Source organism: Podarcis bocagei (assembly GCF_964188305.1).
Source record: "Podarcis bocagei genome assembly, chromosome: 12".
NCBI lineage: Eukaryota > Metazoa > Chordata > Lepidosauria > Squamata > Lacertidae > Podarcis > Podarcis bocagei.
Window position 1 is genome coordinate 37,973,917 of NC_138137.1, and position 27,348 is coordinate 38,001,264.

At 41.0% G+C, this 27,348-nt stretch overlaps 1 protein-coding gene across 1 annotated transcript in view; it reads left to right on the forward strand.

Annotated features, from left to right (window-relative positions):
- Positions 1 to 27,348, forward strand: part of MALRD1 (MAM and LDL receptor class A domain containing 1) — a 233,336-nt gene that overhangs the window by 186,381 nt on the left and 19,607 nt on the right. The window contains exons 37-39 of the mRNA XM_081163119.1: positions 615 to 678; positions 26,902 to 26,984; positions 27,077 to 27,173. Coding sequence (XP_081019245.1) covers positions 615 to 678; positions 26,902 to 26,984; positions 27,077 to 27,173 — 244 coding nt within the window. The remainder of the gene's footprint in view (positions 1 to 614; positions 679 to 26,901; positions 26,985 to 27,076; positions 27,174 to 27,348) is intronic.

Genomic DNA, 27,348 nt, shown 5'->3' on the forward strand with positions numbered 1-27,348 from the left:
GCACATTTAGTACTACTGTATGTATGTATTGAAATATATAAGCTAAGTTACATAGGCAAAACAGGGTGTGGTTGTGGATTTGGGGTGTGTGTGGATTTTTTTTTAAAGTACAGTGGTGCCCCGCAAGACGAATGCCTTGCAAGATGAAAAACTCGCTAGACGAAAGGGTTTTGCGGTTTTTGAGCTGCTTCGCAAGACGAATTTCCCTATGGGCTTGCTTCGCAAGACGAAAACGTCTTGCAAGTTTGTTTCCTTTTTCTTAACACCGTTAATAAGTTGCGACTTGACTTCGAGGAGCAACTCATAGAACGCGGTGTGGTAGCCTTTTTTGAGGTTTTTGGTGATTTTTGAAGCTTTTCCAAAACTTTTCCGACACCGTGCTTCGCAAGACGAAAAATTCGCTAGACGAAGAAACTCGCGGAACGAATTAATTTCGTCTTGCGAGGCACCACTGTATAAAATATAAACTTACCTCAGGCAGTTATGGAATATTATCCTTTAGATGGCAAATCTTCCAATTGTATATTGTCTAATGAATATGTCCAAAGTTTACATATGTCAGTAACTCTTGTCATACTTAAATAATTTTTGTAACTTATTTTCTCACCCTCCAGATTGTCCCAAGGCATATTGCAAAAATGGAGGAACATGCAGTAAGGAACCTGTTCCCATCTGCCAGTAAGTTTTGCTTCTGTTTTCTTTTTCAGTACATTTATTTCAAGGTCGATGGGATTGGCCAGCCATCCCTTTCCTTGCTGATGAAATTATGTCCAATGTTCCAAGGCTCTGTTTTCCTTCCTTCAGAACAATATTCATGCTGTCATACTGCCTTAGTCCTAGGCAGTTATGAAAAGGATGTTATGGTACAGTATGTTTGGGGGGAAAGTAAGAGGCAGGCAGGAGTGGTGCCAAAGGAGGCACAACACTTCTGGGGTCAGTAGTTTCCTTGTCCAGGGCTAAAAAAAAACCTCCAGGCCCTAAGGGATTTATTTTACTTCTTTCAGAGAGAATAGACCCAGTGTTCTGCAGCTGTGAAAAAGATGGATTCCATGCTAGGGATCATTAAGAAAGGAACTGAAAATAAAGCTGTCAATATCATAATGCCATTTTACAAATCTATGGTGTGACTGCATGTGGAATACTGTTTGCATTTCCTGTTGCTTCACCTCAAAAAGGATTCTGTATAGCTGGAAAACGGTCAGAAAGGGCAGGCAAAATAATCAAGGGGATGGAGCAATGCCCTGTACAGAAAGGCTGCAACTTTGGGCAGTGGCGTAGCGTGGGTTGTCAGCACCCGGGACAAGGCAAGTAATTTGCGCCCCCTAACCCGTGGATTTGCGCCCCCTAACCCTAACCCCCAGATGTTGTGCACAGTGCGGCCGGCACCCCCTGCACCCCCCAGGCTACGCCACAGACTTTGGGGGCTTCTTAGTTCAGAGAACAGGCAAATAGAAGGAGACATATTAGAGGTATATAAAATTATGCCTGGGTATGGACAAAGGACGCGGGTGGCGCTGTGGGTTAAACCACAGAGCCTAGGACTTCCTGATCAGAAGGTCGATGGTTCAAATCCCTGCGACGGGGTGAGCTCCCATTGCTCAGTCCCTGCTCCTTCCAACCTAGCAGTTCGAAAGCACGTCAAAGTGCAAGTAGATAAATAGGTACCACTCCAGCGGGAAGGTAAACGGCATTTCTGTGCGCTGCTCTTGTTCGCCAGAAGCGGCTTCGTCATGCTGGCCACATGACCCGGAAGCTGTACGCCAGCTCCCTCGGCCAATAAAGCGAGATGAGCGCTGCAACCCCAGAGTCAGTCACAACTAGACCTAATGGTCAGGGGTCCCTTTACCTTTACCTATGGACAAAGTAGATAGAGAAAAGCCCCCCTTTCTTTAGGAGGCAGTATGCTTCTGAATTCCAGTTCATAGAATCATAGAATTGTAGTATTGGAAGGGACCCAACATGTAGTCCCCCACCCAATTTGAAACCATACTGGAACCTGCTTATCTTTGCAAATGTGCTTGCAGTTTTATTGCTGCACCGTTGGGAACCATAAGAGGGGAAAATGCTCTTGTGCTCCGGTCCTGCTTTCAGGCTTCCCATAGATGTCTACTTGGTCACCATGAGAACAAGATGCTGGACTAGGAGGGACGTTCAGCCTGATCCAGCAGGAACTTCTTATTTTCGTAGACAAGTAGCAAAAAGCCTGATCTCTTTTCCCAGCCATGTTTTTGGCCTTGGATGAGTCATAGGACAGAGCATTCTCGCCCTGATTTTAACAAGTGGGCAGGCTGATATGGGAAGAGGTGATCTCTTGGGACCTACTGTTTGCCATTCAAATCAAGAAGCAGAAATGATCAAGTGCAGGATCATTATACTAGTACTATGTTACATGTCAAAGTGTGGAACTGGTGCAGCAAAATGCTGCACTGGTGCAGAGATTTGACACAAGGCAACAGTGTTGGTGCAAGTGCAAGTCAGATATGGCAGAGATGAGAGAAATGAAATGTCACCTTTGCCTCCATATGTTGTTGAACTCAGGGATGATGGGAGTTGTAGTCTGAAGGGCCCACATCCTTGTTCTAAACAGATAGTATACTATAGTACAAAATGTATGTGAGCAAATATTTTCAGTGATCTGTTGTGTAGAAAAAAGTTCTAATTAATATTAATGCCACATGTTTAAATGGTAGGAACTTTTGTTTAGAAAATATTTGAAGAACAAATGGGAAATGGTTTAACTGAAGGATTAAAATGGTACTTTGTCTTCATGTTACTCATCAGAAATTCAAATTGCCTTGATTTAATGAGTCCACCCTGTTTGAGTTTCAAGTTAGGGAATTAGGAGCAGATGGAAGATCTGGAAAGGCAGCCAGTACTTATGTGTGACTTTTTGAGGGTGGTGCATAATTATAAACGTTTTATGAAGGCAACCATGTGAGGATCCGTAATACTTTTCCTTTTCTCCTGCTACCACTTCCAAAATTAGGCCAGCATGAATGCCATTCAAAGTTGAATTTTCTTGGCTTGATTACAAACTTGAATGAGGTTAAAATGTCAATTCACAAGAATACATGAGGAGAAAGCCAGCACAAATATTGATGGGAAATGTGTTTCTAACTTCAGTGCCAGATATTTTGTGCAGAAGCAGATCTATAATTTATTATTTCTTATTGCTTTTTACATTCAGAAACTCTACATGGATGCAAGATGTTTATTTACTACTTAGGTATTCATCAGTTTCTACGGTTGTGTCTCACCTGAAATCCTAATACCACACTTAATATTATAACCGTATTTACAGGAAAAAGTGTCTGGTACACACAGCAGCTGTTTTGCATGGGTGTTCCATTCCTGGCCCCCAAACACATCTGTGGATCATGCATAAGCCTGCTATGCCCCGTTATGCTGTGTTACACCCCTGCCACCATTTTGCCATGTTCCGCCCTCATTCCTCCCTTTTCCAAGTCCAAAAGGACACGCGTGTCGGCAGTTGCACGTCAGTTCGACATGCCTAAAATGGTTGCCGCCTGTGTAGGTACCACTGTGGCAGGAAGGTAAATGGCGTTTCTGTGTGCTCTGGCTTCTGTCACGGTGTTCCGTTGCACCAGAAGCATTTTCGTATGCTGGCCACATCACCTGGAAAGCTGTATGTGGACAAATGCCAGCTCCCTCGACCTGAAAGCGAGATGAGTGCTACAACCCCATAGTCGCCTTTGACTGGACTTAACCATCCAGGGGTCTTACCTATATATAAGTAAATTATAAGGAAAAATTTAAACTGTTCATGCTCGATATTTTCCTTTAATCTTGTTTTAATAAATAATTTCCCTGTATTTTTAAATCTTTTAAAAGAATGTCTCCCTACAGCTTTTAGGTTATTGGAAAAAAATCAGATGAGCATTTGTTTAAATTAAATTACCTTTGTTGTTGCTGATGCAGAGTGATTTCCCCCCAATACTCCATGGGCCATTGAGCCATCTTCGGGAGCATGTTGCCTCACCACTCCTGGAAATGGGAGGGGGTACCCAAGGGACATAAGGACCTCAGTCTAACCTACTTCACAGGGTCATTGTGGGTGGGGAAACAAAATTTCCTTTTACACTTTGAGGCCTTTGGAGTTTGGAGGATAGAAGTGGGATGGATGGACTGAGAAAAATAGATACTTTCACAAACGACCCTGCACAGAGAAATACCCAACACAGATTATACACCTCTAGGAATTAAATAATGTGAGAAGCGGTCCTTGCAGAACTATGTACCTGTCACCTCGGTCAATTTGTTAATCCCAGTGAAATCAGTAGGATGTACTTCTAATAATGTCTTCAGTATCAGGGCATTAGACTGTGATACAATAAAATCGCACTCAGTTGTAGATATGTGCCATAACTTTTAACAGGTGGGATGAGACACCCCTGATGTTAAATATCAGTGCCATTTATTTTATGGGGCACTAAAGTAGGGTGAATACTAAGCAGCAACTACCCGTGAAATACATTTTTAGCAGTCATTCCATATAATCACAATTTTCAAAAATGCACAGAAAGTTCATTGAATGAATGCAAATAATGATTAAACTTTGAGAAGGCAGCAGTCTTCTCTCAGACCTATGACTAACAGAAAAGCAGGCTACATTTCTTGAGTAAATTTTGAGCTTTGAACGTATTTACTCAAATCTGCTTATTTGAGTGGATTTTTAAAGAAAATTTAATTGGTAGTGGAAAAAGTCAATAACGGTTTCTAAAACGTGATCCTTCTCAAGAATACTCCTGCCATTAGAGCTTTGAAGTTTCAAATTGGGTTGCTTCATCCTCCTATCATATTTATTTATGTTCCCATTCCTAGCTCATCCCATTCCTAGGTCTTAGAGGCTGTTTGCAAATGCGAAATATGTTTCTCAACATCTAGTGTCCTAAGGTAAAGAGTGTAACAATTCATTCAAAATAATCCAACTCCATTTTCTTCCTAAACTCCATCTTTTTCTGAGCCAACAAGAATTCAAGGTCATGTTTTTCTGTAACTTTAGAAAAGAGGAAATAGCTTTGTGTTGAATAGTGCCGTAGGAGCGGGACTGTTATTGCTTTGAAGATCTCTCAGATGACCGCTCTCTTCGGGGTGGCATTTTTTCTGGAAGGCCAGTGACCAGATTTAGCCTATCAGTCATCCCAGAGCCAGCACTGTGACCCAGATAGTTACCACCTTCCAGCACGTTTGATAGCTGGGTCATTTCCTCTCTACAAAGAAGTACAAAACTTTTTTTCTGAAGTAGTTTCAAAGTCAAGCCCAGCCACTGATGAAAGCGATATGCATCTTTTCTTAAAGGATTTTTGAAGCTGGGAGAGGCGTTCACCCCTGCTCAGAGAGTAACCATAGCAGCACGTTCTAAATATTTCCTTAGGCGCTCTTGCTTGTATTTTATCAGCCCTGTCGGATTATGCGGTATCAGAGCCGGAGATATTTTTAGCATCTGATCCAAATAATTGAATTCTTAATGCAAAAGTAGTGCAAGCCTGTTCGACAAGGAAAGGAAATCATTAGAGAACAGGGAAAGTGAGAGTGATTCGAAAGCCTTGGAAGATGACTGAGGAAGAATTCATCTTGCAGGGCTGAGGTTTGCAAATCCCTTTACAGGACTCTGGGGTAGGCTGCATCAGTACTTGGGATGCTGAAAGCACACTGCAGGTTGTCTGATAAATGCCCAGCATTTTCGCTTGGATTCCCACAATTTTAAGTTGTATCCAATGAGGCAAGAACACAGGCCTGTTTATAAGGCAGGATGCTTCTCCTGAAAGAAGGCAGATGACTGCAAACAGTGAGGAGAACCAGGATGAGGACCTTTACATCCAAAGTGGTCATTAGATCTTGCAAAAGTTCTTCTCCCATGATGATTTACATCCTCTCTCAATACAAACAAACATGGAACAAATATGAGTGATGAATTCATATATAAGAAAACTCTGGGGTCAATGAGGCTTAGGAAGAAAATAGATCTTCACAGGGCACAGATTGCTCTTAGGAGTATTGGCTTTATTGCAAAGCTTAACCAACGTTCTAGGAAAAATTGTTTTCTTTGAAAGAAAAATTACAAAAGATGCGGAAGGAGAAGGCTGGTTGATTATTCAATATTATTTCTTCTGTGCAATTACAGGAGATTGTGGAAGAAGGTTTTTTAAAAATACTCGGAATCATGCAATGGGGGTAAAAAAGTCAAAGATATTTTTCATTTTGCATGCAAGGGAGAGAAAAAAATCCCAAACAGTTTTTTTTAATGCATTTGGGACTAATATTAAAAATGGCAATCAGACAAGAGATCAGTTGCAGAGAATATTAATTTTAAAGAAGTTTTCCTTATGTTTAGACCTAATGTTTGTTTTTCAGCCAGCTTTCTATCCAACATGTGTGCCAATAGGAACACAGGAACTGTTGAATATCATCAAAATAAGCCATGAACAATGAAATCTTCTGTAATAGCTGGATGGTTCTTGTTGATTTTAATGGATGCTAATACAGCCATGCCAGTATGCTACAGCAGCTCAGCCAAAAAAGGTCAAGTGCAGAACCACCGGGCTGTCCGCTGCTGAGTTCAGGGTTGAGCTTTACCTTCTCATTGCAAGGTGGCCATGAATGGTGTGGTTCCCCCCCCCCTTCTTTCCATTAACTATTTCTCGAGTGCTCTGCCTCCTTCCTCACACTTCCTGAACCAAAAGCCTCATAGGTGGAGTTACCCCACAACTTATCCCCTAGGCTTTAACTGAAGCATGAGAACCCACTAAGGCTGGCTACTGAGCACCTGAGATCAATGCACTCACTGATTGTGTTTTTAGGGAAAATTCTTCCTTTTTTACCTTAAAAAAACACACATTCCTGTGTTCATTCTGCGGGACTTGACATCTTTCCACAAGGCCTGCAAGACAGAGCTGTTCCACCAGGCCTTTGGCCAGGGCACAGCCTGACTCCATCCTCTGGCAATCTTCACAGAACTCCAGCCCAATGGTTGCCATCAATTTGATTTGAATTAATTTTATAATGAAATGATTTTAGAATGTTGTATTGTTTTATTGTTGTTAGCCGCCCTGAGCCCGGCTTCGGCTTCGGAGGGCGGGATATAAATAAAAAAATATTATTTATTATTATTATTAATTTCTTTGAATGTAAAAAGACTTTACTTTTAAGAAATAACAATGAACAGCTGTTGGGAGCATGGTAGACAATCTCCCCAGCTTCTTGCGCTTACAAGCCCCACTGAAGTGCCCTTGGGTTCTCTAGAAGCATGGGGAGCTAGGAAGGATAGAGACTTACAGAAGGTGATTTATAGAATTAAAGAAGGGGTGTTTCCAAGAATCCACAGCCATCTCAAAGTAAGGTAAGCACACCCAAAACTCTGAGTGTGCTATGAGAATTTCAATGAAATTTTCTCTCCCCTTTTGTAATTTTTGAATACCATTTCTTATTAACTGATGGATAATATTAAACACACACACAGAGAGAGAGAGAGAGAGAGAGAGAGAGAGAGAGAGAGAGAGAGAGAGATGGAGGAGGAGGAGGAGGAGGAGGAGGAGGAGGAGGAGGAGGAGGAGAAGAAGAAGAAGAAGAAGAAGAAGAAGAAGAAGAAGAAGAAGAAGAAGAAGAAGAGACTCATTTTCATTGATGCAACCTCCATATGAAACAAAATCTGTGGAGGTCGCACATATGGTGCAGATCAGTGAAATTTGCCCACTGAGTGCTACCTAGGAAAAGTTGGGTACACTCTAATCTCATTGTAATCAATGGCTCTCATGCTGTTTAATGTGCTTCAGAGCCTACTAGGTTTCATGGGACTTAAGCTTGCTTACCTTATCTTGATTATTCCTAGTGGTTGGAGGTTTGTTGTAGTGATTATATTTGATAGACAGCATTAAAGGCTTTCTGTGGACTCCAGAGTATTTAGCTTTCTGATATGGCTGTGTAATATTCCAAAACGTGATTTCCACCAAATCTATACCTGTACAGCTTCTAGAAAATCTCATATTTATTTGTTTTTAAGTGAAGTTTAGGGTTGTTGAGCCCAAACTACTTAGCTGGGTTTTCACATAGAACAAATGCAAGTCTGTGAGTTGAGTAACTTTATGGAAAACAAGCAAATCCCCAAATGTTTGTCTTTTATGCCATTAATACAAAATACAGTACTACAGTACTAAAGCTTTCCTTGGTGCTCAGTTTGATTGGCTGCAGCCATATCTTTGAGAAAGTCACTTGCTGTTGGGGGGGGGAGAGCAAGGATTTGCACGGAGAGAAAAATGTATTATCATCTGCTCTGTGCTTTAGGGCCCAGTGTCCTGACCTCTGGCCAGCCTGTCTGCCCCTATTAGACTCCCTGTTGGTTCAAGAGCTGCAGGCTTCCTTGTGCTCCTCTGATCCTTTTTTTACCATTCTTCCTGCTCAACCAGCATGAGCTCAGATATCTGAGAAATAAACTCTTTATGCCGTTGCTAGGTGGCCAAGGAACTGCCTAACACATGCAAAATCTAGCAAATTAAGTAAAACTTCTTGAACTTTCCCTGCCAGATTATAGTGTTGACAGACTGGTACTGCTCCTTGAATTTTAATTTTTCACACACACCTTTTCTCATTACTTAGTTGTTCTTTTTTGTTTTATGTTTGCCATTGTGCTAATTGGCTACCAGTCTACATTTCTTCTAGAAAAGTTGTTGCTATCTATGTATTCTTCCCACACAGAGTTTTCTTATATATGAATTCATCACTCATATTTGTTCCATGTTTGTTTGTTTGTTTGTTTGTTATTTATACCCTAGGCTGAGAGAAATGTATACACAGAATAGTCTACAGATCACATTTTGCTGCTAGGGATTTTTGTTACAAATGTAAATATATATTTGCTGTGTAACAGCAGAGAAATTATGCACCGAGTGACTACATTTGTTCACTGCTAACTTGTTCTTATTGTCAAACCAAAGCAGCAGTGGAATTCTAACTTTGTTTTTAGTAATTACCCAAACCGAATTGCTGTTAAAATTATTTTGTAATGTTCACCTCCTCCCAGCCCTGGACAAACTGTATAATCTTGGCAAGCATCCATCCTTAGACACCCCTTCAAGATAAAGTTTGAAAAATGTGCCAAATTGCAAAATTCAATCAAGATTCATAGTAAGCAATGTAAATATCAGGATGCATACACAGGATTACAGAAAGTTCCTTGTGGAACATAGTGTTATAATTTGCCTTGCTGCTCTAGTTCTCTGCTGGCAACTTATAATATAGCAACAGGTGCAAATGTCAGGCAATACTAAAGGGATGATAATAATCCCTGACAAGAAAAATCATATACTGCAATGGCTGTTGATGATCTTTCCATTAAAAGTATTTAAATGCTGGGTCATTAACCTGACACATTACTGAATTTTTAAAGCACTTTTGAGTGAAAGTATCTCTAGTTAAAATCTGTTCAGACATTGTGGATATACATCTGTATTGCCGTTACTATATTTCTTTCTTAATTATCAACTTTTAAAAATGTGAATCAGTTTAATACACCTATTTGAAGTTGGAAACTTGGGTGGGCACAGATATTACTAGGAACCATTGGCGATTACACAAATCCATGGAGTCCGTCAATGGCTAGTAATCATACAGGAATGCAGGAAGCTGCCTTATTTCAAGTCAGATCGGGGCTGGGTCTAGACACATCAAAGAAGCGTTTCAGTTAAACACATTGTAAACTTTGTATGAGAAATTGGGTTGGGGAAAACGGGAAAGTGCCATCTGGTGCCACAGTATTATAATGCATATACAACACATATAAAGCGCTTTTTCTTTGCCAATGTAGCTGAGTCCTAGGACTGGTTAATCTAGCTCAGCATTGTCTACCCTGACTTGCAGTAGCTCTCCAAGATTTCAGATGGGTTTCCCCCAGTCCTACCTTGAGATGCTGGAGAAGGAATCTGGGCCCTTCTGCATGCAAAGCATGTGTTCTGCTTCCAAGCCACAGCCCTTGCTCCAATCATGATGACCATCAGCAGTCTAATGGCTAAGAAGTATTATGTCACTGAAAGTTACAGAGTACTTCTTACTGTCCTGGTTGTGGTCATTCCTAGTGGTTGGATGCTATGGGCCACAATTGTGTTCATTCATCATTCAAGAGAAGCAAGCACACTCTCTACCTTATTAGATATTGTACATGACCATATAGTGGAGATTTTGTGTGGTAAAGCAGACATTAAAGTGTAGTTCCCTGTGTTGTTCCTCCACCCCAAGTCTAAAAAAAGTCAAAAGAAATCTAATGAGACTTCAAATCTGAATGTAAGAATGGTGTAGAGGCAGAGGGAGGAAAAGCTGCTTAACCCTTTTCCCCATTGGTGATACCCATACAGTATTTAAGCATTCCGTTACATCATGAATCCATGGGCTAACTCTAACCCCTAGACATTGACAGTGTGCTAGCCACACACACTAGGCCAATCCTTGATGAGCATTAGAGGCCTTTATGTAAGTGCATCGGGCTCCATCCATGGGGTCATACATGCACACATATGTACTCATGTTGCCTCTCTTCAGACTGACACCAATTACACATTGACTGGGAAGGTACAGCTATCATGTGCATCAGCATCTATAGGTCAAGGCTAGCCTCTGCAATCTCAGTAGTCTTTCCACACATTTGTTACCCACTGAGTTTATTTTTTTGGAATCCCTAAACTGGTTTTCTTCCAGAGGAGAAGCAGCTTGGAACATGATTTTGAGTAGAAAAGTGGCCTGAGGACAAGAAGATAGGAATTTCCCCTGCTTATCATTCCTCCATTTAAATTTGCAGCTTCCTGGGGCTGGTTTTTTGGGTGTGGGTGGCTGGCAGGCTTGTGCATCGTTTGGCCCTTTATGAAAAAGACATCTTCCTATGCCCACTAGGCCATAGGACCAGTATAAGAAATACATTTGTGACACTGTTTCACAATCCAAAACCACTGGCATTTTGGCTTTAACATTAGTGGTTTGTGAACTGCGCACAACATAGTACAAATTCTTTATGTCTCACCAATGGACATGGAATGTAAATAACTGACATTGCAGCTTGCCTAAACGTAATCCATATTGTACTAACACACACCACACAGTTAATGCTTTTAGAATGTATCTTACATTTCTCTTCAGATTGTTCAGTTGACAAGAAGGGGAAGTGCTTGTTTAAAAAAACACCTCTCACTGGTCTAAGCTCTGTCTGTCTCTCTCTCACACCCCCACCCCCACCCCCACCAAAATATAACCATACAAGGAAAGGGTAAAGTAAAGGTTGTTGGATTAAGAACTGCCCTATTCCATCTACATTTACTTTGGGGGCTGCTGACTAGGAAATGTCACAAGAAAATACAATGTATGCTTAAGTTTTGTGTGTTTAGTTAAGCCATAGTTTTAAGAGCTAGGGAGCTGCTTGCTTCTGCCAAAAAAACCCACCTAAAAGTAAGCACATCTGCTCTAACTTTAAATGGGGGTGCAAGTTCTGCTTTCCTAATCACAAGATATATGACATACCTGTGGTCTCCATGGATTAGTTCCTGGTTCCTAAGCACTTCGATTCCAGTGAAGTCACCGCCTACAATGCATTGTCTGGGCAAGCCAAGCTTTTGGCAGCCGACTCCTGAAAGAAGGCTGAAGCCCAAACCATAAGAGCCATGTCATCAAACAGTTCAACTTCCTTTTTGCTGTGTGGGTGACCAGAGAAACAGCAATGGGGCTTTTTTGATTGAAACCTCCTGGCTAGCAGCTTAGTTGCAGCAGGCGCATTAACAAAAAGGCACACTAGCAAATAGAAGCAGGAGCAGTTTCACTGCAGAGCAAAAATAATTATGTTCAAAAGGGAAAGCCCTTTTTTGCAGTAGACCACACTGCTTGAAACATCTGCATCTTCCTCCTTCTCCATGAGTGGTAGTTGTAAGAAGAGCCCTGCTGGATCATATACCAAAGGCATGTCCAGTATTCTGTTCTCGTAGGGGCCAACCAGGTGCCTAAGTCCACAAATGAGATATGAGCATTAAAGCACTCTCCCACTCATGATTCTTAGCAACAGGTGTTCAGAGCAGACTGTCTCTGATACTAGAGAGAGTTCCCAGCCAGCTAGGGATGAGGGAGAAATGTGGTGTTGTTTGTATTTAAATGAGAATCTACCTAATTGACACTTCTCAAACTAATATATGACCTAAGACACAATAATCCATTGAAATTTGCACTTCTCCAAATGTTGTGATGCAGTTCTCCAACCAAGCAATGTATCCAAAAATCCATGTATTAGTAGAAAGTTTGCATAAAAATGGACATCTTAGCAACGCTAGCATACCAAAATGCATTTTATTAGGGGATATTATGTGCCACAAAACCCCCTCTTACAGTTCCCATGAGCAGCGGTGGTTGTGCCATGGCCATGGCCAATGGCAGGGGATGAATCCTTTGCTGTTGCTAAGAATCATGAGTGGGAGAGTGCTCTCATGCTCATATCTCATTTGTGGACTTAGGCACCTGGTTGGCCATTGCAAGGTGGATGACATGGCTCCTCCACCGACTGTGTGGGGGGATGGAAAGCACACAAAAATCAAAGTGGTCATTTTTAAATTTAAAAGGCCAAATCATGGGCAAGCTTAGGGGTGGGTCATTCCAGGTGGGCCTGAGTGAAACCTTACCCTGCCTGGCTTCAAACTGGTCTACTACCTGCCTTTTTAAACCAGCTGTACCAAAGAAATGCTTATTGGTTAAAACTGCACACACACACACACACACACACACACACAAATGGAAAAAATGCAGTAAAATGATGAAGAATTTTCATGAGGATTTTTTCATTTAAAAGATTCACAAATTGCTGCAGAAATTGCTGGAGAACTGAATTTAAGAGAAATGAGAAATTGGGGAGAACCAAAATTGCCAGGTTTATCCATCCCTACAGTTAACATAACTAATAGTGATTGAAGGATGCTTGCATTGTTCTTTGGGTTTTTTCCCTGTACTACTTTTCCGAAATGGGATTTATCTGGCTGTTACTGATTGTAAACCCTTCTGAATGTATTTGGCAATATATTTGAAATGTGTTATTAGGCTTGCATACCTGAAGCTTCAAACCACTCACTCATTTTATGCCCAGAGGGAGCTATTGGAAAGCTCTGGACTTTAATCAGCAGAGCTCTCTCTGTTCTTTTGACTCAAAGTTCTCCTTTAAATGTAAAGCAGTACATGATGTAAAGAACCTGTGCTGCTTGTTGTATTAGCTCTAGGTAACAGAAATGAAGGAAAAACAAAACAATCTGGCCTGACTGCCAATTAGACCACTGTTCCTTTGGTTCTGTTGTCCTGGGCTAAATCTTTCCCATGTGGAAGTCCTGGGCCACATAGGATGATTAAGTCTAGTCAAAGGTGACTATTGGGTGCAGCGCTCGTCTCGCTTCAAGCTGAGGGAGCCAACATTTGTCCACAGACAGCTTTCTGGGTCATGACTAAACTGCTTCTGGCACAGTGGAACACCATGACAGAAGCCAGAGCACATGGAAACACTGTTTACCTTCCCACCACAGCGATACCTATTTATCTACTTGAACTGGCATGCTTTCGAACTGCTGGGTTGGCAGGAGCTGGGACAGAACAACAGGAGCTCACCCCGTTGCACGGATTTGAACTGCCAGCCTTCTGATCAGCAAGCCCAAGAGGCTCAGTGGTTTAGACCACAGTGCCACCCATGTCCCATGTGGGCCACTTAATGCTATGCTAAACAAAGGAAATGTATCGCTCCCAAAAGAGTATAAGTGGACACTCAAGACAAATGTAGAAAGGGGGCTGAGGGGCTGCCTCACGATTCTTACAAAATTTTGAGGCCAGTTAAGCTTGGCTTCTTGACAAAGGCAGGTGGTACTTTGGACCAAAGGTGAGAGAAGTTCCATCCTTGATGTAAATAATCTAGGTAGTTGGTGAGAAATTTAGCTAGCAACTGTTTCCACATCCATGGATATACATTTCCCCCATAAAAGAAGTGGCCCATTCCATCCAGTTGGGTTATTGTTGTTGTTGTTGATGATGATGATGATGTTGTTTTTAAGGAATAAACTATAGACCAAACTACAGACCAAATGGCAACGCCTTGTGGATCTAATTTGGCCTACACACCACAGGTTTCCCACCACTGCTCTAGATGATGCTTCCAGCATACCTTAACATTAGATTAAAACAAACATAAATCAGTTGCGCTTTTGCCTCTTATTCATTTCTTGAAACTTTGCTATGTAGAAATTGAAAAAAGCTGCAGTTTGTGCACATAAGGCAGGATGTAGAAGGAGCTCTACTTATTAAGAGTTCTACATCTTGTTCAGGGGCTGAAGTATATCTTGTTTTATGAGATATTGGATTTCATTTTGTACAGTCGGGCAGTAAATTGTCTAAAGAGTGGTTACAAGTGATGAAAGCAAGGTGGATAGTTCGTTGGAATAGTGATAATAATGTACTGTTTGTTGGGGAAAATAAATATAGCATTAGAATAAGGAAGCCTTATAACCCTCACCCTGCTTGTTTATATTATCATAGTATAGGGTTATATTAGGATAGGTTCTCTGGGTACAGAATAGTAGCTACGCTTTCTTCCCCCCCCCCTACAAACTTCAAAACCCATTCAAACTATTTTCGCTATTTTGACTTGAATTTATTCCATTATGGAAGAAATCCATATGTCAAGAACAGTGATCTTCAGCAGGCCAAGAGATGGGATCTATCTGAAAGCCCAACCAGCAACATAGAACCCATATTCAGAATCTCATACATAAGGGGATGCAGCCCAGCAATAAACTGATGGAAACTGTCCTTCCAACAAAACAAAATGGTGGTGGTAGCAACACTTCTGTGTCCCAACCAACCCATTGAAGATCACTGGCCTAGAAGTGTCAAGGGCACAAAATTTGTTTCAAGTAGAGAGAACACAGCAAACCATTTTTATGGAAGGCATATTGTCAAAGTAGGAAGAGCCTCATTTAAAGGGCTATGGATGAAGCAGTAAAACAGAAACTTTATTTACCATAAAGATGTAATAGCTATGGCAATTAAAGAACCATTTCAAATCCTTAGTATACCTGAAACTCTTGCTTTTAATGACTGACATCTCCATTCTTCTATACTTTGAAAGAAAAAGAAAACCGGATGCTAGGCAAAGCCTACTTAAATACATGAGAAGCTCAGGTGGTCATTTGTGATAGGAATATTTCTAAAGCTGTCAAGGAAATAGGTGGTTTAAGAACTGTTTGCAGCACCAGCTTCATTGATTCCTCAAAAATGGCATAATATTGTTACTTGCAGAGTTCAAGGTAATATCCAGCCAAAAGCTTTCCTATGCCACTTTAATGATAAGGGCTTACCCCAAAGAATCCTGGGAATTGTAATTTGCTAAAGGTTCTGGGAACGGATAGGGGACCCTTAACAAATTGCAGTTCCGAGTATTTGTTTAGAGGAGCTATGACTGTTAAAATTGTGTAGGTGTGGTTTAAATGTGTGATGTGGGTGTGAAGCAAGTTTTTTTTGGTTCAGCCCTAATTTCAGCTTCATTGAAGTCCAGGTTGCTATGAAGGTTTGACAAGAAGTAGAGTGAGCTTCCCTTATTCTAGTCAAATGTTTAAAGAGAGCAGTTCAAACATTGTATAAATAATCCTGTTATTTAATATTCAGACCAATTTTTCATGTAGAAAGGGGGGGAAGATCAGTTCAAACATCATGTATAGATATCTAGTAATTTCATATTCAGGCCAGAATAAACTGATTTATTTCAGGTATTTGAAACACTCTCTCTCTATATATATATATTATATCACAGCTTACTGTTCTTTCTGTAATTGCACTTTCATCTGCCTTACGTAATATCAGGTGAGCAAAATAATGACTCCCTACCCCCAACATGGATATTTCTTACCCATCCTAGATTGAAAAATGCAGAAATAGAAGCATTCTCTCCCCCCACCACCCAGCTACAATTAGATTTGCAGTCTGCATACTCACTCAAAAGAGGTGAAATGTGTTAATTCTACTGGATGTGGTATACATGTAATATACATATGCAGCACAGCAACATTGCCCTCTTCTGCTTGAAACTGGACCTGCTCCACTGGCTTTCATCATTTCCCTTCCTGTTGATGGCCAGCGACTCAAATGTTGTTGGCCTTGGCCTTAAACAGTTTCAGCTTATACCCCCAACTTTGTTTTCCCCTTTGTAAGACTTGGTTGGTGTGAGTTATGATAGATATGAGTGTTCTAAACACCAGTTTATAAAAACAAACAGATCTTTAAATAATTATACTTCCACACAAAAGTGGCCATAACAAATAGACAACAGCTGACAATATATTTGTCCTGGTAGGACTTGGCTGAAGCCTCTCTTTTTTCCTAATCCTCTTTGCTTCTCATTGTAGAGTTTTACTCCACCACGGCTGCTCTGGTATTTACAGAATGTTGTGGTTTCTTAGGTCAAAAGCTGGAGTATTTGTATCTCTAGTCAGCTTGTCACTCAAAGAAGTGCAAATCCAATCATGTAACACAATTCAACACTAGGTGGTTGGGGGCACTTGCATGCATGGGGTTATGTTGCATATAATTTATTTTAGTGGTGGGGCATTTGGTTTGGAGTGCTTCGAAACGCAAGCTCATCGGTTCCAGTGCTTATTAACAGAATTGAGACAAAGTTAGCAGGGCCTTCCTTACTCCAGTCCTGCAGTTTCCCCACCTAAAGGGACAAGTAACTCAACTTGAGGAAAGAGGAGGCAGAGGTGGTCAGCAGTTCAGAGGCTCTGGCCAATTGTCTTTCCTCACCAGGCTTTATGTATGTAGGTTCAACCCATTTTACTGCTTTCCTGCTACCCAAGGGAAAGGGGATGTTAAATTACTGGTTTCCTTTCATTATAGTGAAACAGCACTGTTTTCCTATAATAGAAAGAAGTAAGGAAAAGGTTTGGAAAGAAACCCAATCATTTATCATAATGCTACACAGTACACACTTGGTTGATTGGGGAGTAAACCCCATTGGATTAAGTAGGATTTGCAAGTAAACATGGATGGGATTATGCTGCACAGGATTTGTTTTTATGTACAGGAGGAAACCAGAAAAGGTGTCTTTCCTTCCTTTGCATCATTTTGTAAAATGTGATTTCTAAAAGAAGAAGCCTCTCATGAGGGGAACATACAGCGTTCCCCCTTTATCTATTTGGTCCAATGTAAAAAAAATAAAACAAATCAGCCTCAGACATTGTTGTTTGATGTTGTCTTCTGTGGGAGTAGATGAATTTACGTTTGCTTGGGAATGACAAAATGATTTATTCTCTCCAATATGTAGTGCAATCCACCTGGCAGAAGTAATGTCCTATTCTGGCAAGCTCCAATTGAAACAGGCCATTTCAGCTGATAAGAATACCACACTGAGATTTGGAGGGTGGGGGCGGATAAGAGAAAGAAGCGCAGAATTATATCACAGAATTGTTTTTAGGACATGTGTGACATAATGCATACAATGAAATACCATCATTGTTTGAACCTATAAAATAACAGGCTGATTAATGTTATCGAGGCCCTGCAGATTCATTCATGGGGGAGATATCCAGAAGGTAAACAACAGTGGGAAGCTGATACTTAGCATCCTTTGACTGGGATGAATGGTCATGTTCTGCTTTCTAGCACATTATAGTGCAGATGTGAAAAAAGTCTCTGAATATTGCAATATCCTATCTGCTGTATGATTATTTAGCAGGTAATAGAGCCATGACTGTTTGGAAGGCAACTTTATTAGGGCAACTCCTGCTTATAGCTCAACTGATTTCAATTAATTTGAACATTGGGGGTGCAGTGGTGGGGGAGAGAAGCAGATTACAAAAATAAACAATGGCTTCCATAGTGGTAACTGTGTTGGTCTCTTGCAGCAAAAACGACAGCCTGTCTTGTGGCACCTTTAACTAACACCTTTATTATGACAAAAACTTCCATTGATTAGAATTCACTTCATCAGATGCATGAAGTATTATCCTGCATTACAGACATATATTCAGAGAGGCTTTTGCAGAGCACTGGGCTTTGAGGGGCAGGGAGAGAACTGTAAACAGCATAAATAATTGTGACATCTTATAACTGAAATCACTAATGAGAACTGGGGTTTAGGAACAGGATCAGCTGAAGAAAAAAACCTGTGTTATTATATTATGCAGGTAAAATCAGTGAACTCAGGCTCTGCTGATCAGGGTCTAGTAGGCAGATGGGTGGCTAAGTTTGTTTTTATTTTTCCCAAATGAACGCAAAAGCCACCTTCCATTTGCTTACTAACTTATTTTTTTCAGATATACATAACATGAATTTGTGTGTGTTCGTGCTATTGATATTAATTTTTGTATCTTTATTTTAGATGTTATGATTTATGTGGAAATTGTTTCAATTTGGTTCAATTTGTTTGATGTTTTACTGTTCATGGGTACTTTTGTTGTGTTTGTAATTATGTAGGTTTTTTCATGTTGTATGTTGCCTTGAGCAGGGTTTTAACGGTGCAAAGACTGCATACTGTTGAATGGTTTCTTTAAATGTAAAGGTTCATCATTGTTCCACTCCATGTGTATGTCTTTAAGGGGCCAGAGCAAGATAACGAGACCCAGATTTACAGCTGTGAAACATAGCAGGTGCTGCTGAGTTGCACTGATTAAACTATGCCAGCAATTGGGTAGAGTATATAAGGAGCAGCACCTAGCTCTCCCATTACCCTGGGGGATGGGTTGGTGGTTGGGTCTGGTTTGTTGATGTATTTAGTGTAAATGGAGTTTTTGTTTTTCTTATTAAAACCTTCTTTAAGTTATTTTTTAGTCCCTTTTTAATGCATGGTCTCCCCAGCAAGCTCTCTGCAGCGCTACCATACTGCAAAAAGCCAACATCTTTAAGTAAAATTATATATGTATGTATGTATGTATCTACAGTAGTCTGTTAAAAATATATATACCGTTTTTGGAATAGTTAAAGCATGTATGCAGAAACATACCCTCCAACATTTCTCCGATGAAAATAGGGATGTCCCGTTCCAGAATGATAATTTTACTATTTATACCCCACACATCTTACTGGGTTGCCCCAGCCACTCTGTGCAGCTTCAAACATATATAAAATATTAAACTATTTTTTAAAAAAACTTCCCTATACAGGATTGCCTTCAGACAGCTCAGGGTTTGGATAACTCCATACCCTCTAACATTTCTCCAATGAAAATAGGGGCATCCTAAGGAAAAGTGGGACATTCTTGGATCAAGTCAGAAACCGGGGTGGCTTCTCTAAATGTCCCTGGAAATTAGGCAGACATTATATAAGATAGCAACCTAAGTGCATCTAAAAAGTTCCAGACTATGATGATAACAGGCCAGACTGAGGCAATTATAGATTTCTAATACAGATTCAGAGGTTCATGCTTATTCTTCCAACTAAGCAGTCCCTCTAGACTTTTAAGAAGCAGTCTTGAACAGTCAAATGATTGTTTGAAAGCCCTTCCAGTGTTAATTAAAGGACTTGCTTGATTTAAATGTAATCACTGGTGTTAATTTTTAAAGTTCCTTTAAAAAGGCATTACCTTTAAAGGGGTGCTTTATTAACCCTGGTTATTTCAGATGCGTGCACATCTTTATTCCATTTGTGTTTCTGCTTCTTAAACAAAAGCTGCAATTTTAAAGAACTTACTGAAACTTTAGGAACCTAAGAATACATGACACTTTGAGGGGAGATCAGGAGTTTGCCAACTTATGTGGTCAAGAAAATAATTCATGGAAACCATCCTAGGGCCAAGATTGAAATGAACAGCTTGAAATTCAAGTTTCAAAAATTATTTGACAAGGCATGGTGCTTTCTCACTTCTATACTTTAAATCCAAGCAGCATTTTATTTGTGCCCTATCACATCTTGGGTGGCCAGCATGCACAATATTTAAAATGATACGTAAGTAAAATAATATTCAAATGCAAAATTGTTTAAACTTGTCTGGCACAGCAGGTCCTTCCATCATAGACAAATTTCAGGGAGGTACAAATGATGCATGCAGAGAGTTTACGGACTGTGCACCAAGGGTTGGCACTAGTGAGCAGCCAGTTTGGGCCCTGGCCAAGGCCCAGGAGTTCTCAAGAGCACCCTGCCCTAGACTCATCCCTACCGCCCTACAACCTACTAGCTACCCTCCTCCTGGACTGAACAGTTTTGGCTTCACATGAACTTGTGTGGTGTAGGCTCTCTTGAACAGGAAGGATTCATCTTATATCCACAGCTGCTGCCCAGCATGAACTTAGTTAACATGCATTCTATGTCTGCTAATTTTATGCTAAGCAGCCACTGTACATATGAACAAAATCACTCTAATTCTAGCAATCATACTTCACACACCTTCCTGCCAAATGCAATGTGCAGAAGGAAGCCAACAGAGATTGTAAAACAGTAGAGTTGGAAGGTATCCCAAGGGTCATTTAGTCCAACCCCCTACAATGCAGGATTCTCAATTAAAGCATCCATGACAAATGTGGCCATCCAACCTCGGCTTAACAGTCTCCAAGGAAGGAGAGTCCACCATCTCCGAGGGAGTCCACTCCACTGCCGAACGGCTCTTACTGTCAGAAGGTTATTCCTGGTGTTAGGCGGAATCTCGTTTGTTATAACTTGAATCCAGTTCAGGTCCTACCCTCTGGAGCAGGAGAAAACAAGATTGCTCCATCTTCCATGTTATAGCCCTTGAGATATTTGAAGTTGACTATCATATATCCTGCCAGCCTCCTCTTTACCAGGCTAAACATACACAACTCCCTCAACCGTTTCTCATAAGGCTTGGTTTCCAGACCCTTCATCATTTTAGTTGCCCTGCTCTGCACATGTTTCAGCCTGTCTATATCCATCTTAAATTTTGGTGTCCAGAACTGGACCATAGAATTCCAGGTGCGGTCTGCCCAAAATACACAAAATCAAATAAAGGGTCAAGGTAGTGAAGGCAACAATAGCTTTTACAGTCCTTTTTCTTCTTCTCTCTGTTGAAGGGAGGGTGTTGAGCTAAAAATAATCCAATGGGATCTTTTCTTCTCCTTCCCCCTTCCCTTTCCCCCATGGTAGCTTCTTGAGAAGTAACAGGAATTATTTTTCTCATCAGGCCAGTCACCAACACTCGGCCAGCCTACATTACATACCTGTTGTGAAAGTATAGGAGACACAAAATGGCTGCAAAAGAAAATTTACTGCTTGTATCCTAGGCGTAAAATTTTGGTTCCGTTAACCAGAGTGGTGTATCTTGATACTATAAATAGCCATATTTTTCTCTCCTCACCCCTCAGATGAGTGCAGATCCAAGGTTTAAACCAATCTTAATCTGGCCTGATTATTGTGTGTTTTAGATATATTAATCCCCCTTGTGTTCAACTGAGTTTACTCCCTTGGCCTGTAGCCACTGGGGGTGGGTCATTGTGAACTGCTTTCATTATTAAATGATTTTTTTTAATAATGTTTTTAGTATTTTAGCTTTTCAAGTAAAATGGTATTGAAAAACATACAGTCAGAAAAGTGCATGGAGTGGGGTCCATAACTCTTTAGGACCCCAGGGATTACTGATTGCTTAGTGAAGAAAAAAATGAAACCTGCTCCCACTTTCCAACATTCTGCCAAATGGCACCATTATAAATCCAGCCCTGTGGGTAGAGTCCAAACAGGATGAGTCAACCATTCTTCCTACAGTGTGACTGTGCCTCCCAAGCAGATTGGAGAAAACATTTTGGCAGTTGGATATAAGGATACGTACGATAATGGAGGAACCCTGTTGGCTGGTTTATCTCTCATCTGCCATATGTTGTCAGGAAAAGGATGTTCCTTGTCGGGATATTGAAATATTTTGTGTATAGAAATGGTTATCTTTGGGCTTCAGATTGCAAATGGATGGCATTTTTATGATAAAGCACAGTTACAAAAATGTGCTGCCGCTAGTTAGTCATGAAGCAATTAGTCCAGGCAAATTAATTGCTTGTATTTAATGTGGAAATTTTAGAGCTTTGTGGCCTAGGGGATTTCCTTGGTAACTTCTGACAATTGCCTGTCTTCAAAATAAATTGGACTCTGGCAAGGAGGCTTATTAAGGAACCTTTCCTTTCCTTGCTAGTGTAGAATGAACAAATTCCACAGAGGGTACATATTTGATCACTTCCCTGGAAGATCTTTATTCCACAATATTATTTGTGTACCATCAGGCTGCTACTCAAGACACTGAGCCCAATAGCAGTAACTTGGGTGAAAGAAAACAACTCATTTTCCTTCCTGATTTTAAAGAGTTGTTCAGTGTAGCCCAAGTATGGCAAGGGAAGAGCAGTAGTTGTTGTTGTTGACCAAACTGCTGAGGGCTGCATGTACCATCCATTGCTTGAGCACTGTTTCTGCATACAAATGCTCCCAAGGAGAGTAGCTGTCTTAGTCTGTGGCATCAAAAAGATAAAAAGCACTGTGATAAGAGAGGCTAACCTTGTAAGATAGGTCATCGTTGTTATCCCCAAATTGCAGATGTGCAAATGAGGCTTAGAGAGAGTGACTTGCATTATGCTAACTTAGTGAGTTCATGGCAAGTGTAGGTTTCAAACCGGGGCCCGTTGTATTGAGGCGTAAGAATTCATAGGTAAAATCTTGTGTTGCAAGCTTGGAATTGGAATTGGGCTGGATCACCTTCAGGATGTTTTCCAAATAATGTGCTTCTAGGATTGTCAGAGTGGGGGGTTTAGACAAGAGGTAGACTGCTGTAGTGGTCAAGTTGGTTGGACAAGTGTGGCCAAACACTAGTTGTTGGGGAATTATTTGTTGCCATGGGAACTATTTGTTATATCTTCCTGAATTACTAGGAAGTAGACAGAGATTGCTTTGGAAGAGACATGCCTTTCCTCCTTACCCCACCCCCACCCAAGGACTTGCAGGAAGGGGCAAGCTAGACAGAGGACAGGATCACACTTCAAAACGACCTTGACAGATTAGAGAACTGGCAAAAACAAACAAGATGAATTTTAACAGGGAGAAATGTAAAGTATTGCACTTGGGCAAAAAAAATGAGAGGCACAAATACAAGATGGGGGACACCTGGCTTGAGAGCAGTACATGTGAAAAGGATCTAGGAGTCTTGGTTGACCACAAACTTGACATGAGCCAACAGTGTGACGCGGCAGCTAAAAAAGCCAATGCAATTCTGGGCTGCATCAATCGGAGTATAGCATCTAGATCAAGGGAAGTAATAGTGCCACTGTATTCTGCTCTGGTCAGACCTCACCTGGAGTACTGTGTCCAGTTCTGGGCACCACAGTTCAAGAAGGACACTGACAAACTGGAACGTGTCCAGAGGAGGGCAACCAAAATGGTCAAAGGCCTGGAAACGGCTAAGGGAGCTGGGCATGTTTAGCCTGGAGAAGAGGAGGTTAAGGGGTGATATGATAGCCATGTTCAAATATATAAAAGGATGTCACATAGAGGAGGGAGAAAGGTTGTTTTCTGCTGCTCCAGAGAAGCGGACACGGAGCAATGGATCCAAACTACAAGAAAGAAGATTCCACCTAAACATTAGGAAGAACTTCCTGACAGTAAGAGCTGTTCGACAGTGGAATTTGCTGCCAAGGAGTGTGGTTGTGTCTCCTTCTTTGGAGATCTTTAAGCAGAGGCTTGACAACCATATGTCAGGAGTGCTCTGATGGTGTTTCCTGCTTGGCAGGGGGTTGGACTCAATGGCCCTTGTGGTCTCTTCCAACTCTATGATTCTATGATTCTAGGTCTGAATGTTAGAAGAACCAAATGGAGAATGTGGCATTTTTTGAGGCAGACTGAGAACAAAGCTGGGTTTCTTGGGGATCTGTAATCTCCTTGCGACTGAGTTTTGATGTGGGAGTGGTGGATTTGGCAATCTATTGGAGCCTTCAAGATTCACCTCTACCTATGCTCAAGCTATTTATTTGTTGTAAAGAAACCAAAAATCTCCAGTTACCTCCTTCCAAAGAAAACCAAACCTGAGAAGGTACCCCTGGAACTTCTCACAGCTCAAAGAATTCAGGTGAGCACACAGAGGGGGAAGAAATATTATTCCGTTCACATTTAAAAATGAACTTACATAATTCACCCTTCCCAAAACAAGAGGTGGACCCAAACACAGCCATCCTTTCAAATTCACACTTCTCTGAATTTTGCAGTGCAATTGTTTTGCAGCCAGTCATGGGTATATTAGAAGAAATTGACACTAAAATGCTGACAATTTTTTGTGAAGACTGTCAGGACTTGGAAGATGATGAGAGGCTGGTGTGTGTGTGTGTGTGTGTGTGTGTGTGTGTGTGTGTGTGTGTGAAGGATCAAATGCGGCATTTTGAAACAAAGAGGGACGGGGAGAGAGAGCTGAGAATTAGCTGGTGGCTGAGTGCCTCTTAGGGGTACAAGATGCCTTTCTATGGAGATCTGATGAGAACCTGTATATTTACTGCTTACAGTGGTGCCTCGCAAGACGAAATTAATTCGTTCTGCGAGTTTTTTCGTCTTGTGAATTTTTCATCTTGCGAAGCATGGTCAAGTCGCAACTGCACCTCTTCAAGCGGTTTTAAGAAAAAGGAAACAAACTTGCAAGACGTTTTCGTCTTGCGAAGCAAGCCCATAGGGAAATTCGTCTTGCGAAGCAACTCAAAAAATGAAAAACTCTTTCGTCTTGCGAGTTTTTCGTCTTCCGAGGCATTCGTCTTGCGAGGTACCACTGTACTTCCACTGATGCACTACCTGTAAATAGGCTAAATACAGCAATGGAGTCCTAAGTCTCCAGTGAGCTCTCCTCCAAGTGAAGTGGAACATGTGTAGTCCTGCCTCTGAAGTTTTTCACCACTTGCAAAGTATGGAGTGTATAACAATATTATTTGTATTTGGCTTAACTGGGCCCTCATGCCTATCATCTAAAAGCACAGACAGTGGTGTCATGCAGCCCCGAATATTGTGCAACAGCTCATATATCAAGTTGCTGCTTTGTTATTTTGCAAATCCAAGGCTAACAATTGCAGGTGTGCTGCCTATTTGAAATGGTTATCTAGAAGAGTAATCATATGGCTTAAAAAAAAAAAATCACAGATCTATATTTTCTCGTTTTTTCATTGTTGTTTTCCCCTCTACATCTTCCCTCTCTCTCTCTTTTGCCTCTCTCGCTCTGATTCTTTCCCTGATTTCATCACTGTTCCACCCAATCTCCTGAGATCTAATTTCATTGCTTCCCTTGCCAGTTTCCATCTTTCCAGAACTGCAGCTTTTTGTCTTTTGCTTGCTTCATCTTTAATCTGTGCATTGACGTTTTTTCCTCATTCAAAGAAACTCGCTCTTTCCTTTAAGACTAGATACATAATAGTGGGATTGTCTTCCATTTATTTATTTATTTATTTTTAAAGATCTGTTGTCCTCTTACTTATTTCTGAAGACCTTAATACCCAGGCAACATCATTTAGCAGTTTTTCTGATACGCAAACCCCAGGCTACTGTACAAAAGGCTATGAGGTTGATATCAGTGCTTTGAATTATGCCTGGAAACAAATAGGAAGCCCATGAAATTCTTTCAGTATTGGAAAGATATATTCCATGATGCTAGTACCAGACAGGAAAGCTTGCTCCACATTCTACATTAACCAAAGTTTCTGAGTAGTCTTCAAAGGCAGCTTCACATGCAAAATATTGCAGTAGTCTGAACTGGATGTTAGTAGGGCATGGACTGTGACCAAGCTGTTTCTGTCCAAAGGGGGCCATAATTGAAGCACCAGTTTCAGTTTCAGTTAGTAAAAGGCTTTCCTGTGTCACATGCATCCAAGATAAGGGCCAGGTCTAAAAGCACCCTCGAGCTAAGTACTTTGGGACATGCAACCCCATCCAAAACGAGCAGAGTACCATATATTTGGTCAAAGGAGTAAACAGTTAAGAGCATCTTCACCTTACCTAGCTTTAAAAAGGCAGTGGATTTAGAGAAAAGTGAGCATTACAACCAGCAATGCCCTAAATAAGAGACTTTGGGGCTTGCAATATGGTGGTTGGTTACTTTTCAGTCAAGACTGAAAAGCATCTGTAGGACTAGAGCCTCTTTACTAATACTGTGGTACCTCGAGTTACAAACACCTCAGGTTACAAATGCTTCAGGTTACAAACTCCGCTAACCTGAAAGAGTTACCTCGAGTTGAGAACTTTGCCCCAGGATGAGAATGGAAATTGTGTGCTGGCGGTGCAGCAGCAGCAAGAGACCCCATTAGAAAAAGCACGCCTCTAGTTAAGAACAGTTTCAGGTTAAGAACGGACCTCCAGAACGAATTCAGTTCATAAGTAGAGGTACCACTGTAGTGTGAAATCACAACACAGGGTGTTTGTATTAGCACAGGTTGCCAGGACACTGTCAGCACAGCAGTAAGGGAAGATGCAAATACTTAGGTATAAACTGTGGGGTGTTTAAATTGGTATAATTTGCTGCCTAATTTTGGAGTGGCAATTTGGCAAAAAAAATTAAAACCCTAATGTTTCCTGGAAGGGGAAGTAAAACAAAAAGAGAAACAAGATTTGTTCTTTTAATTAGTAAACAAAATATTTTCTCCATTAGCTCCCAAATAGGTCCATGGAACTGGCTATGGTGATGAATGCTATCGTGTTCTGCTTTCCTGTCCTTCCAGTTTGTTCTGGACATTTAAGATGCACATGTTAATTCTGAGCTAGATTCCAAGCAAATCTTATTCACACATTTACATGGACATTGACAGATTATGTATTGCTCAATTCAGTTGCATTATTGAACTTATTCCTCATGTTTTAAGTACTAGGCTCTGTTTGTGCCACATTATATGTTATGGTGCAGATTTAATATTTATTTTTTCATGTCTGACCACAATCCTCCCCACCCGTCATCACCAGATGTGAAAAGGAGTGGAAGGGAAACCGTTGCCACATGGAGGCTAAGTCTCCTCCGACTCCATCTTCTGGTTCCCTGCAAAATGGTGAGTCCAGTCAAATCAATAAAATATCTTCAGGCAATTTTGTGGATACGTTTCTTTGCTTATTTATCTCATTCCCTTGCTTGTCTCTGCAGATACTTGGACTGGGCTAGGGATTGGATTAGCTTTCCTGTTGATTGAAATTGCAGTCGCTGTTTCATGCATCCTTTCAAAGAGGAAATTGCCAAGAACGTAAGTGAAGTCTTTCATTGTGTACAAAGAAAATCAGGCCCCGGTGTGGAACAAAGCAGAGGGAATAGCAGCCCATTTTCTTAGTTCAGCTTTTTAATCTTGCCTCAGGGCTGTGCACCAACAAGAATACTACAAAAGTTTTTCAACCCTAGACAACTTCAAGTGGGTAGAAGGG